The sequence below is a fragment of the Mustelus asterias genome, chromosome 8, assembly GCF_964213995.1.
Source record: "Mustelus asterias chromosome 8, sMusAst1.hap1.1, whole genome shotgun sequence".
Lineage (NCBI taxonomy): Eukaryota > Metazoa > Chordata > Chondrichthyes > Carcharhiniformes > Triakidae > Mustelus > Mustelus asterias.
Genome location: NC_135808.1, coordinates 31094299 through 31108094, shown reverse-complemented (window position 1 = coordinate 31108094; position 13796 = coordinate 31094299). Strand labels below are relative to the sequence as shown.

General features: G+C 43.4%; 1 protein-coding gene across 2 annotated transcripts in view; it reads left to right on the top strand.

The window, feature by feature from the left end:
• LOC144496971 (zinc-binding protein A33-like) overlaps nt 1-11141 on the top strand; it is a 28857-nt gene extending 17716 nt beyond the window's left edge. Inside the window, exons 4-7 of one of the 2 annotated variants that reach the window (XR_013498489.1) lie at nt 6613-6635; nt 6725-6951; nt 8666-9457; nt 10288-11141. Coding sequence is in view for 1 of the 2 variants with exons in the window: in XM_078217630.1 (XP_078073756.1) it covers nt 6613-6635; nt 6725-6951; nt 8666-9198 (783 nt within the window). In the remaining variant the exon portion in view is untranslated. Of the gene's footprint in view, nt 1-6612; nt 6636-6724; nt 6952-8665 lie in introns of both variants that reach the window. The other variant, XM_078217630.1, reaches the window with a different exon arrangement.
• The last annotated feature ends 2655 nt before the right edge of the window (nt 11142-13796 follow it).

Genomic DNA, 13796 nt, shown 5'->3' with positions numbered 1-13796 from the left:
TAGTTACCTCCTCAAAAAATTCAATCAAATTTGTGAGGCACGACTTGCCCTTTACGAATCCGTGCTGACTATCCCGGATTAATCCGCATCTTTCTAAATGGTCGTAAATCCCATCCCTAAGGACTTTTTCCATCAATTTGCCAACCACCGAAGTAAGACTAACCGGTCTATAATTACCAGGGTCATTTCTATTCCCTTTCTTAAACAGAGGAACAACATTCGCCACTCTCCAGTCCTCTGGCACCATCCCCGTGGACAGTGAAGACCCAAAGATCAAAGCCAAAGGCTCTGCAATCTCATCCCTTGCCTCCCAAAGAATCCTAGGATATATTTAATCAGGCCCAGGGGACTTATCGACCTTCAGTTTATTCAAAACTGCCAGTACATCCTCCCTCCGAACATCTATTTCCTCCAGCCTACTAGCCTGTAACACCTTCTCTTCCTCAAAAACATAGCCCCTCTCCTTGGTGAACACTGAAGAAAAGTATTCATTCATCACCTCGCCTATCTCTACTGACTCCATACACAAGTTCCCACTACTGTCCTTGACCGGCCCTAACCTCACCCTGGTCATTCTTTTATTCCTCACATAAGAGTAAAAAGCCTTGGGGTTTTCCTTGATCCGACCCGCCAAGGACTTCTCATGTCCCCTCCTAGCTCTCCGAAGCCCCTTAAGCCAGCAGTGTGGATTTCAGGTGCAGCAGGGCAATGGACAATATGGCCTGTATGCACAGATATAATTCAAACTATTTTAAGGTAATGTATTAATAATAATATTTATGGTTAATTAGCACAAATTAGATCAATTTAGGAAGAAATGAGTCTTTAGAGCAGAGAACATGCTCCACCATTCCCCTCTTAGAGGCCCTGCTACAAAACCGAGGCACTGCACTGCCCCCACTGGCTGGAGGGTGGAATTACAGTGTGACTCAGAGATGTGCACATAGGAATTTTTAATGCACAAGCAACATAGAAATGTGTCAAAACATGAGAGTAGAAAGTAGAAAGTGGTTACTTGGAAGTGAACACAGTGTGAGATTACAGATCAGATCATGTGAACCTGAGTGGACCATTCATTCCTTCAAACCTGTTCAGTTAGATCAGGGCTGATCTGAAATTTAAACCAATTTTTGCACCTTGGTTGCATATCTCTTGATATCCTTTCCAAACGTAAAACTATCAGTCTCAATTATATGGTTAGGCGTTCTAGTTCTGAAGTCTGCACCGTGTCAAATCATTTAATCATATTAAACACCACAACTAAGTCACCGTCCTTATAATTTAACCAGCTCGAGTATCATTATGGAGAATGTGTGCTACAGCTGATTCAAGGCAAATATACCTGTGCTGAGATGCTGTGTCATAACTGTCCATTAATAACTGTGTCCATTAATATTGCACATGGAGTCTAACCAAGCCTTTATAAACGTAATATCTTCTGTATTGATGCCCCTTGAGATAAAGCCCAAAATTTCATTGGGTTTTTAAATTGTTTCCTTACTCTTTACTAACTTTTATGTAAATTCCCGACATAGATCCATGAATCTTTCTGGTCATCCACTTCATAGCTTCTTAACATTTCAAAAATATTTGTATTTATATTCCTTGCATCCAAAATGGATAGTCTCCCATTTTCTCACATTGGACACCACTTATCACAGTTTAGTTTACTCATTTAATCTATCAATGCCCTATTGCAATTTCCTGATTGCATTATTTATTAACGGGACAAATACATGGGGTTACAGGGATAGGGCCTGGGTAAGATGCTCTGTTGGAGAGTTAGAAACATAGAACAAAGAAAAAGTACAGCACAATAAAGCCCTTTCAGCCCACAAAGTTGAGCCGAACATGTCCTACCTTAGCGATTATTAGGCTTACCTATAACCCTCTATCTTACTAAGTTCCATGTACTTATCTAAAAGTCTCTTAAAAGACCCTATCGAATCCGCCTCCACCACTGTTGCTGGCAGCCCATTCCACGCACCCACCACCCTCTGAGTGAAAAACTTACCCCTGACATCTCCTCTGTACCTACTCCCCAGCAACTTAAACCTGTGTCCTCTTGTGGCAACCATTTCAGCCCTAGGAAAAAGCCTTTGACTGTCCACTCGATCAATACCTCTCAACATCTTATACACCTCTATCAGGTCACCCCTCATCCTTCGTCTCTCCAAGGAGAAAAGGCCGAGCTCACTCAACCTATCCTCATAAGGCATGCTCCTCAACCCAGGCAACATCCTTGTACATCTCCTCTGCACCCTTTCTATGGCTTCCACATCATTCCTGTAATGAGACGACCAGAACTGAGCACAGTTCTCCAAGTGGGGTCTGACCAGGGTCCTATATAGCTGCAACATTATCTCACGACTCCTAAACTCAATTCCTCGATTGATGAAGGCCAGTACACCATACGCCTTCTTAACCACAGCCTCAACCTGCACAGCTGCTTTGAGCGTCCTATGAACTCGGACCCCAAGATCCTTCTGATCTTCCACACTGCCAAGAGTCCTACCATTAATATTATATTCCACCATCCTATTTGACCTGCCAAAATGAACCACCTCACACTTATCTGGGTTGAATTCCATCTGCCATTTCTCCGCCCAGTCTTGCATCCTATCAATGTCTCGCTGCAACTTCTGACATCCCTCCACACTACCCACAACACCTCCAACCTTTGTGTCATCAGCAAACTTACTAACCCATCCCTCCACTTCCTCATCCAGGTCATTGATAAAAATCACAAAGAGTAAGGGTCCCAGAACAGATCCCTGGGGCACTCCACTGGTGACCGACCTCCATGCAGAATATGACCCATCTATAACCACTCTTTGCCTTCTGTGGGCAAGCCAGTTCTGGATCCACAAAGCAATGTCTCCTTGGATCCCATGCCCCCTCACTTTCTCAATAAGCCTTGCATGGGGCACCTTATCAAATGCCTTGCTGAAGTCCATATATACTACATCTACTGCTCTTCCTTCATCAATGTGTTTAGTCACATCCTCAAAAAATTCAATCAGGCTCGTAAGGCACGATCTGCCTTTGACAAAGCCATGCTGACTATTCTTAATCATATTATACCTCTCCAAATGTTCATAAATCCTGCCTCTCAGGATCTTCTCCATCAACTTACCAACCACTGAGGTTAGATTCACTGGTCTATAATTTCCAGGGCTATCTCTACTTCCTTTCCTGAATAAAGGAACAACACCCGCAATCCTCCAATCTTCCGGAACCTCTCCCGTCTCCATTGATGATGCAAAGATCATCGCCAGAGGCTCAGCAATCTCTTCCCTCGCCTCCCACAGTAGCCTGAGGTACATCTCATCCGGTCCCGGTGACTTATCTAACTTGATGCTTTTCAAAAGCTCCAACACATCCTCTTTCTTAATATCTACATGCTCAAGCTTTTCAGTCCGCTGCAAGTTTGCACGACAACCACCAAGATCCTTTTCCATAGTGAATACTGAAGTAAAGTATTCATTAAGTACCTCTGCCATTTCCTCCGGTTCCATACAAACTTTCTCACCGTCACACTTGATAGGTCCTATTCTTTCACGTCTTATCCTCTTGCTCTTCACATACTTGTAGAATGCCTTGGGGTTTTCCTTCATCCTGCCTGCCAAGGCCTTCTCATGAGCCCTTCTGGCTCTCCTAATTTCCTTCTTAAGATCCTTCCTATTAGCCGTATACTCTTCTGGATCTCTAACATTACCTAGCTCCCTGAACCTTTTGTAAGCTTTTCTTTACTTCTTGACTAGATTCATTACAGCTTTTGTATACCACGGTTCCTGTAACCTACCATAACTTCCCTGTCTCATTGGAATGTTGCTATGCAGAACTCCAGACAAATATTCCCTGAAAATTTGCCACATTTCTTCCGTACATTTCCCTGAGAAAACCTCTTTCCAATTTAAGCCTCCAATTTCCTGCCTGATAGCGTCATAATTCCCCTTACTCCAATTAAACACTTTTCTAACTTGTCTGATCCTATCTCTCTCCAATGCTATTGTAAAGGAGATAGAATTATGATCACTATCTCCAAAATGCTCTCCCACTGAGAGATCTGACACCTGACCAGGTTCATTTCCCAATACCAAATCAAGTACACCCTCTCCTCTTGTAGGTTTATCTACATACTGTGTCAAGAAACCCTCCTGAACACACCTAACAAACTCCTCCCCATCTACACCCCTTACTCTAGGGAGATTCCAATCAATATTTGGGAAATTAAAATCTCCCATCACGACAATTCTGTTATTATTACACCTTTCCAGGATCTGTTTCCCTATCTGCTCCTCAACATCCCTGTTACGATTGGGCGGCCTATAGAAAACACCCAGTAAAGCTATTGACCCCTTCCTGTTCCTAACCTCCACCCACAGAGACTCCGTAGACAATCCCTCCATGGTGTCCATCTTTTCTGCAGCCGTGACACTATCTCTGATCAACAGTGCCACTCCCCCACCTCTTTTGCCTCCTTCCCTGTCCCTTCTGAAACATCTGAAACCCGGCACTTGAAGTAACCAGTCCTGTCCCTGAGTCATCCAAGTCTCTGTAATGGCCACCACATCATATTTCCAAGTAGTGATCCACGCTCTAAGCTCATCCACTTTGTTCATGTTAAAATAGACACATTTCAAAACTTCGGTCTGATGCTCCCCTTCTCTATCACCTGCCTATCCTCCCTCTCACACTGTCGGCAAGCTTTCTCTATTTGTGAGCTAACCTCCTCTCTCCCAGTCACTTCAATTTGATTCCCACCCCCCAACCATACTAGTTTAAACTCTCCCCAGTAGCCTTAGCAAACCTCCCCGCCAGGATATTTGTTCCCCTGGGATTCAAGTGCAACCCGTCCTTATTGTACAGGTCACACCTGCCCCAAAAGAGGTCCCAATGATCCAAAAACCTGAACCCCTGCCCCCTGCTCCAATCCCTCAGCCACGCATTTATCCTTCACCTCATTCCATTCCTACTCTCACTGTCGCGTGGCACAGGCAGCAATCCCGAGATTACTACTTTTGCGGTCCTTCTTCTCAACTCCCTTCCCAACTCCCTATATTCTCCTTTCAGGACCTCTTCCCTTTTCCTACCTATGGCATTGGTACCAATATGTACCATGACCTTTGGCTCTTCTCCCTGCCACTTCAGGATATCTTGGACGCGATCAGAAACATCCCGGATCCTGGCACCAGGGAGGCAAACTACCATCTGAGTTTCTTGTCTGCATCCACAGAATCACCTGTCCGACCCCCTCACTATAGAGTCCCCTATTACTACTGCCTCCTCCTCCTTTTTGGTGCAGGTTGGATGGGTTGAATGGCCTCCTTCTGCACTGTAGGGATTCTATGATGCCTGTTCCCATCTGTACTACTTCCTGTACCACGTAACCTATTGGCATCAGCAAATTTGAATATATGGCATTCTATTCCTTGATATCAGTGCTCAATGTGATAAAACCTCAAGTCCTAGGGCAGATCAGTTGGGAAAACCAATAGTCATACCCTGCCAATTTAAATATGGATGCATATCCCGACTCTCTGTATCCTCATATCTAATCAAATCTCCTGTCTTAGAATACCCCCTTTTCATACATTACCTACAGTGCAGAAAGAGGCCATTTGGCTCATCAAGTCTGCACCAACTCTCCGAAAAAGCATCTTACCCAGGCCCACTCCTGCCCTATCCCTGTAACCCCATACATTTACCGTGGCTAATCCATCTAAACCTGTACATCTTTGGACACTAAGGGGCAATTTAGCATGACCAATACACCCTAATCTGCACATCTTTGGACTGTGGGAGTAAACTGGAGCACCTGGAGGAATCCCACATAGAGACGGGGAGAATGTGCAAAGTCCACATCTTCACCCATGGCCGGAATTGAACCCGGGTCCCTGGCACTGTGAGGCAGTAGTGTTAACTACTGTGCCACCATGCCAACATGCCACCATGTTAATTGATTCTTCCAAATTCATACACTTTAAGTTTCTCTGATGGTCTCTTGTGCAGAACCTGTTTGAATGCCCTCTGGATGTCCATGTTAATAAATTCCATAGTCACTCATCAACCAACATGTTGGTAACCTCCTAGTCGAATTCTCTTAGGTAAGCTAGACATCATTCAACCATGACAAATTTGGGATGGCTCTCCTGAACAGTTCATACATTTATTACAGATAGTTATTAATAGGCAAAGGAGCCAGTGCCTGAATGAATGCCTAGTTTGTTCCATTGCTACTAATGTGGAGATGCTGGTGTTGGACTGGGGTGTGTAAGATGAGATGTCACAAGACACCAGCTAATAGTCCAACAGGTTTATTTGAAATCACAAGCTTTCAGAGCGCTGCTGTTTCGTCCTTCACCTAACGAAGGAGCAACACCCTGAAAGCTTGTGATTTCAAATAAACATCTTGGACTATAACCTGGAGTCATGTGACCTCTTATCTATTGCGACTAAGGTGTCTAATTTCAAATCGCCAGAACTATTTATCCAGTTTCACAGTAGATCTTATCATCTTACCCAGTGATTGAAATACATTATAAAGTAGAAGTTGTGCCATATCCTAAAACAATGCAATTCACATTTGATCTTTCTTTTTATATACAGGAAATGAAACGATTGCCAGAAAGGTGTGTATGATTTAGACACAAAATTTTACACGCAACTAAGCTGTAGCCTTATTTTCAGAAATGTAACCAATTTTGCCAATCCAATTCAGATGTCTTGGGGATGAAGAAAATGGAAACGAAGGAGATGAGGAAAGTGAAGAAGATGATGATGAAGATGATGATGAAGACGAAAGTGAGGGCAGTGATGAAGAAAGTGGGAGTGGATCCGAAGAACATGATGACGAAACGGTGGGATTCAGCATCCTGATACCGGGAATGTTCAGGGGTCCTTTGCTGTATGCAATATGGAAAGAAATGAAAGGGATCATTTCTCCTGGTGAGACATTACCTACCATTTACCTAACCTGATGTAAAATGGCTATGATGTGTTTGAGTTAGGATGAAGGAACTTCCTGCTTACCCTGTCTGTGATTATGTTGCTCGGATACATACCAACTGCATTGATTTTGAATGGAATGTAATATTAGGGAGGGTTTATCACAGTTGTTTTGTGGAGTATCACCCACTTAGTACTGCAGTCTGGACAAACCAGCACGACAGGGTGTTCAGAATTCTAATTTTCACAATTCCCAATATCCCTTTATCTTTAGGGGCTCTAACTCTTGCAGTCAGCTGTGGAAAAGTGATTTTCCGCATTTCTGTAAATTTCATTCAAATTGAAGCTATCAGAATTTGTCCTCTTAATTTCAAAAGAAATCTGCCTGAGGGGCTGACATGAAACAGGATATAAGGCATCAGCAACTTGCTATAAATACAGTTCAATATTCTGTCCTTTTAGAAACAGAAGATTGGAGCAGAACTCAGCCGTTTGAGCCTGCTCCGCCTTTCAGTATGATCATGGCTGATCTGCTTTTTCAACATTATATTCCCCTGCTCTCCCATATCCCTTGACACCCTTAGATTCCAGAAATCTAACTATATTCTTCTTAAATATATTCAGTGATTTGGCCTCCTCAGCCTTCTGTGGTAGAGAATTCCACAGGCTCACCACTCCCTGAGTGAAGATGTTTCTCCTCGCCTCAATGACCTAAATGATCTACTTTGCATCCTGCAACGGTAACCCCTTGTTCTGGACCACCCCAGCCAGAGGAAACAATATCCTAGCATCCAGTCTGTCCAGCCCTATCAGAATTTTATATGTTTTAATTAGATCCCTTCTCATTCTTCTAAACTCCTGTGAATACAGACCCAGTTGACACAATCTTCCTTCAAATGACAATTCTGCTCTCCCTGGAATCAGTCTGGTGAGCCTTCGCTGCACTCCCTCTATGGCAAGTATATCCTTCCTTAGGTAAGGAGACCAAAACTGCACACAATACTCCAGGTGTGGTCTCACCTGGACCCTGTACAGTTGCTTCCCGCATGCAAGTCCTCTTGTAATGAAGGCCAACATACCATTTGCTTTCCTAACTGCTTGCTGTACCTGCATGCTTGTTTTCAGTGACTGGTGTACTAGCACACCCAGGTTCCTTTATATATTAACATTTCCCAATTTATCACCATTTAAATAATACTCTTCCATTCTATTTCTCTGTCCGAAGTGGATAACTTCACATTTATCTACATCACACTGCAGCTGCCAAGTTTTTGCCCACTCACTCAGCTTGTCTAAATCACTTTGAAACCTCTTAACATCATCCTCACCACTCACCTTCCCACCGAGTTTCATGTCATTAGCAAACTTCGAAATATTATTTTTGCTTCCTGCATCCAAATCGTTGATGTATATTGTGAAAAGCTAGGGACCAAGCACTGATTCTTGTGGGATCCCACTAGTCACTGCCTGCCACTTATTTATTCCCACTCTTTGTTTCCTGTCTACTAAGCAATTGAAATTTGTTGGGGCCTATAACTGCGAGGATACTGCTAATTTTAAACCCAACTTGAATTTCCTGAGGGAACATGTATTAGCTTTTAATTGGAAAGGCACATTTTTCCATTAAATGAGAATGACCTGCTAAAAATTAATAACCATTGTTTATATTTGTTCGTGTGTAGTACTTAACTTCAGTATTTTTATTTCCTCCAAGTTCCAGCACCACTGACCTTTGACCCAGACACAGCACACCCTCAGCTTCTCCTATCTGATGACCTGACCAGCATGGAGTCCACTGACGAGGAAGTATCGACTCATTGCAATCCGGAAAGTTTCGATGAGTGCCCTTGCATCTTGGGATCAGAGGGGTTCACAACGGGAACACATTACTGGGAGGTAGAGGTGGGGGACATCACTGACTGGGTTGTTGGTGTGGCAACGGAGTCAGCCAATCGAAAGGGTGAAATCGATCCTGTCCCTGAAAATGGATACTGGACCCTGTCGTTGACAGGTGGAGATGAATATGCGACTGATGAGATTCTCAAATTGATCGCGGAGCCCACGACTATCGGAGTTTACCTGGACTATGAGCGAGGGCAATTGTCTTTTTACAATGCTGATGATATGTCTCATCTTGCCACTTACACTAACACATTCATCGAGAAGCTCTTTCCATTTTTTGCTCTTGATATGGGTGATGCTGATACAAATTCCGAGCCTCTTAAGTTGCACCACTTAGTAATATGAAGCATTGTATTGCAGAGGTGACAGCCAAGGAATAGAAATAAAAGTAAAGTTAAAAAGTAAAGTTTATTTGTTAGTCACAAGTAAGGCTTACATTAACTCTGCAATGAAATTACTGTGAAATTCCCCGAGTCACCACAGTCCGGCACCTGTTCGGGTCAATGCACCGAACCAGCACGTCTTTCAGAATGTGGGAGGAAACCGGAGCACCCGGAGGAAACCCATGCAGACACGGGGAGAACATGCAAACTCCACACAGACAGTGACCCAAGCCGGGAATCGAACCCGGGTCCCTGGCGCTGTGAAGCAGCCTTGCTAACCACTGTGCTACTGTGCCACCTGAACCTTGATCTCACTGCTGTGTACATTATATTCTTACAAAATACAACAAAAAAACAGAATTCCTAACATGTAGCTACTGCATAAAAAGCAAAGTGGTGTGGCTGGAATCTGAAACAATAACAGAAAATGCTGGAAAATCTCAGCAGGTCTGACAGCATCTGAGGAGAAAGAATAGAGCTAATGTTTCAAGTCTGATGAAGGATCATCCAGATTTGTAACATTAGCTCTATACTCTCTCCACAGATGCTTCCGATCTGATGAACGATCATCCAGACTCGAAACATTAGCGCTATTCTCTCTGCACAGACACTGTCAGACCTGCTGAGATTTTCCAGCGTTTTTTGTTGATATAGCTACTGCATTCTACTCAGCCAGAATGACCCAGATTGAAAGCATGTTTAAACCAATAATAAAAAAAATGACTGCATTCTTAAAGTTACAAAGCCAATGTGCAGAGCGGATAGGGCAAGCCTGAATCCATCTCCTTGCTTGCTCCAAAAAACAAATTTAAATTCCAATTGATTCCAATTCATGGTCCCCACAAGAGAGACATACAATATATAAGCTGCCAAGATCAGGCATCCCACCTTGGGCTTGATCTGACTCTTGATCTTAGCCCAAAGGTCGAGAAGTGATAGTGTTTTAACCAATGGCACTGTATCTGTGTAGACTGGTGAATGCTGCCAACATTTTACTCAATTCCCTTTGCATGGTAGCACAGTAGTTAGCACTGTTGCCTCACAGCACCAGGGACCCGGGTTCAATTCCTGGCTTGGGTCACTGTCTGTGTGGAGTTTGCACATTCTCTCCATGTCTGTGTGGGTTTCCTCCCACAGTCCAAAGACATGCGGGTTAGGTGGATTGGCCAGGCTAAATTGCCCCTTAGTGTCAGGGGTCTAGCCAGGGTAAATATGTGGGGTTACGGGGATAGGGCCTGGGTAGGATTGTGGTTGGTGCAGACTCGATGGGCTGAATGGCCTCCCTCTGCACTGCAGGATTCTGTGAATCTATAATATTAAACTTCAGCTTTTGACTATTACTTGAGGTTGATAAATAACTTTTTTTCAATGATGGTAGAATTAGATTAAGACTTATTTTTAAAGCAATGATCAGTTTAGACATTAAGTTGAAAAATAGACTAGTGTATGTATTTGTCATTTGTTGACAGGTGAGTATGGCAGAAGGAAGAATCATCCTTCATTGAATCGGGAGGTTGGAATGTATTGGTCTATTTGTAGTTAGAGCTTTCACTTGGTAATATAGCTATAGGCATGAAACAATCAATAAGGTCATGAAGTAGTGGACTTTCAATGAACTAAAGAAAAATCATTCATTACAACTGCATTTGATAAGGGATACTATAAGAGGCTTTTAATAATCGTTTTATACAGCGCGTATTAACTAATGCAAAATCATTCAAATCTGTATGTAGAGTAAGTAATGAAAAATGTCAGAGGAAATTATTGGGTTTGGAGCATGTACAGTCTGTATACTGAAATTATATCATATTTCAATCCAGACTAAACTTGTCAGGCTCTGCTGTAAGTATTTGCAGTTAAGTGTGTGTTTAATTCCATATACTGCATGATTTTGTAACAGTAGAGATTATAGGAACCTGACTGACAGAGGACAAACTCTAATTGGATCACACACAATTACCTGCCTTCTATCACTGGCATAATTAAAGATCACAGCTTGGGTTTTTAAGAACAAAGAACAAAAGAACAAAGAAAAGTACAGCACAGGAACAGGCCCTTCGCCCCTTCAAGCCAGTGCCAATTATGATGTCCTTACTAAACTAAAAAAAACCATTTCAGCCCTTACTCAGCCCATATCCCTCTATTTCCTCCCTATATATGTACCCGTCCAGATACCTCTTAAATGTTGTTAATGTGCCTGCTCCCACCACCTCCTCTGGTAGCGCATTCCAGGCACCCACCACTCTTAGTGAAAAACTTCCTGCACATCTCCCTTAAACTTTCCCCCTCTCACCTTGAACCTGTGCCCCCTTGTAATTGACACTTCCACAATAGGAAAAAGCCTCTGACTACCCGCCCTGTCTATGCCTCTCATAATTTTGTAGACCTCCATCAGTTCTCCCTCAGCCTCCTATTCTAGTTTATTCAAAACAAAAGAGAAAATGCTGGAAAATCTTAGCAGGTCTGGCAGCATCTATAAGGAGAGAAAAGAGCTGACATTTCGAGTCCAGATGATCCCTTGTTGAAGCTTTGACAAAGGGTCATCTGGAATCGAAACGTCAGCTCTTTTCTCTCCTTACAGATGCTGCCAGACCTGCTGCGATTTTCCAGCATTTTCTCTTTTGGTTTCAGATTCCAGCATCCGCAGTAATTTGCTTTTATTTTTTACCTCGTTTATTCAACCTCTCCTCATAGTCAACATGCTTGAGACCAGGCAGCATCCTGGTGAACCTTCTTTGCATTCTCTCCAAAGTTTCCACGTCCTTCTGGTCCTGTGGTGACCAGAACTGCACGCAACACTCCAAATGCAGCTGAACCAAGGTTTTATACAGCTGCGACATGATTTCCCAACTCTTGTACCCAGTGTCCTGGCTGATGAAGGCAAGCATGCCATTTGCTTTCTCAATCACCTTGGCCACCTTGTTGCCACTTTTAGGGGACTGTACACCTGCATGCCCGAATCACATGGAGAGTGAAGCTTGCAGCATATACATGGAGGAATAGGAATTTTTATTTTCGGACAGTCTTTCTGACAGGTGGACCACCCTGATCACAATGTGAGGAATCATCAGGATCATACATTTTGTCTGTCCTCAGAAGCGGGGAAATCTTTGTGGGAAAAGCTGCACCAAAAACAGCTCCAGAACTGTGAAAATCCTGGAAAACTCCTACTTCAAGTTTGCTTCCTAAGTGATGAGAAGCAGCTGAGGGACAGTGGCTGAGTGAGATTTTATCAGTTGTGATATGATCATGTTTACATGGGACAGTGTTGTTAATGTGATGTGCCCTGAGACAGGTGACATGTGGGAAATGTGCATGTGTCATGTATGTGTCTGTGAGTTTGTTTGTGAGAGTATATGTTCGTGTGTGTGTCTGTGTGTGTATGCATTCGTGCGTGTGCCTGTTGTGTGTGTTTGTGAGTGTGCATGCGTGCATACCTGTGTATATGCATGTGCGTGAAGATGGTTGACCTTGGTAGACATTAAGAAGTCCAGATAAAGGGCCATAGAAAGCAGAGGTGCATTGAATCACAGATATTATGGTTGTGTACCAAGGTAAGTATACATTGCCTGCTTTGACCAGGTTCTCATAAAGCTTTAAGAATAGAAGAAATGGTTGGCATCGGGGACCATGCAAGTCTAAAATGTCCTGGATGGGCAGATGGATGAATGACAGTCTTTATAACTGAACAGCTCAAATTATCGCAAGTCAATGAGTGGGTTAAAGCACTCTCCACTGACTTTGCCATCTAAAAGGCATGTGAGTTGGGATGTTGGTGGTGGTGGGGGAAGGGGTGTGTGCTGGGGGTCAGTGCAGTGGTGAGGGGAGGATAGGGAGGAGTGGGGGGACATAGGGAAGGGGAGGATGGGTGCTCCAGCTCAAGAGTCCAAATAGCCTTCTCCTGCTCCAATTGCATAATTTTCTTGAGGTGAAGATAAATTTGTCCAGGGCCTTATGACCATCAAGGTGAACCTTCCTGGAAGGATGAATTGGCAGAGGGGCCACGCCCCTCAATAATGAACGGTGGTGCCTGAGGCACAGGCATTGGAGGTAGTCACATAGAAAACATGCTTCCACACAGGGCACGATATCCTGATGCACCTGTTGGGCTTTGATACTGTAACTCAGATGTTAGCACCTGTCCTGCCATGTTTTATATTGAATAAAATATAACCGCTGTCACAAATGGAGATATCACTTTGAATAGATTTGGAACTTGAGAGTGAAGGGTTTAAAGGGTTAATTGGTTCAGATATCTAAGTTCTAACAGAGCTTATGAGTAGGGCAGAAGCCCCTGGACATATGGGTGAAGGAGGTGACTGCAAGTGTCAGGAAGTAAGTTAACCTTTGGAAGCAACAATTCCTTCAAAGATGGCAGTTGATTTGTAAATGATAAAGGGCATATGCAGCATCAACACACTGAGTATGTGTGAACCACGAGCACGGATGTGGTTGGTCTCCATTTTGAAACATCATTACCATCCAATGCAAAGAATGTGCATGTCTTAAGCATAATTGAGGCATAGATTGGGTGGACTCTCGGAGGCTTTTTCCCAGGGT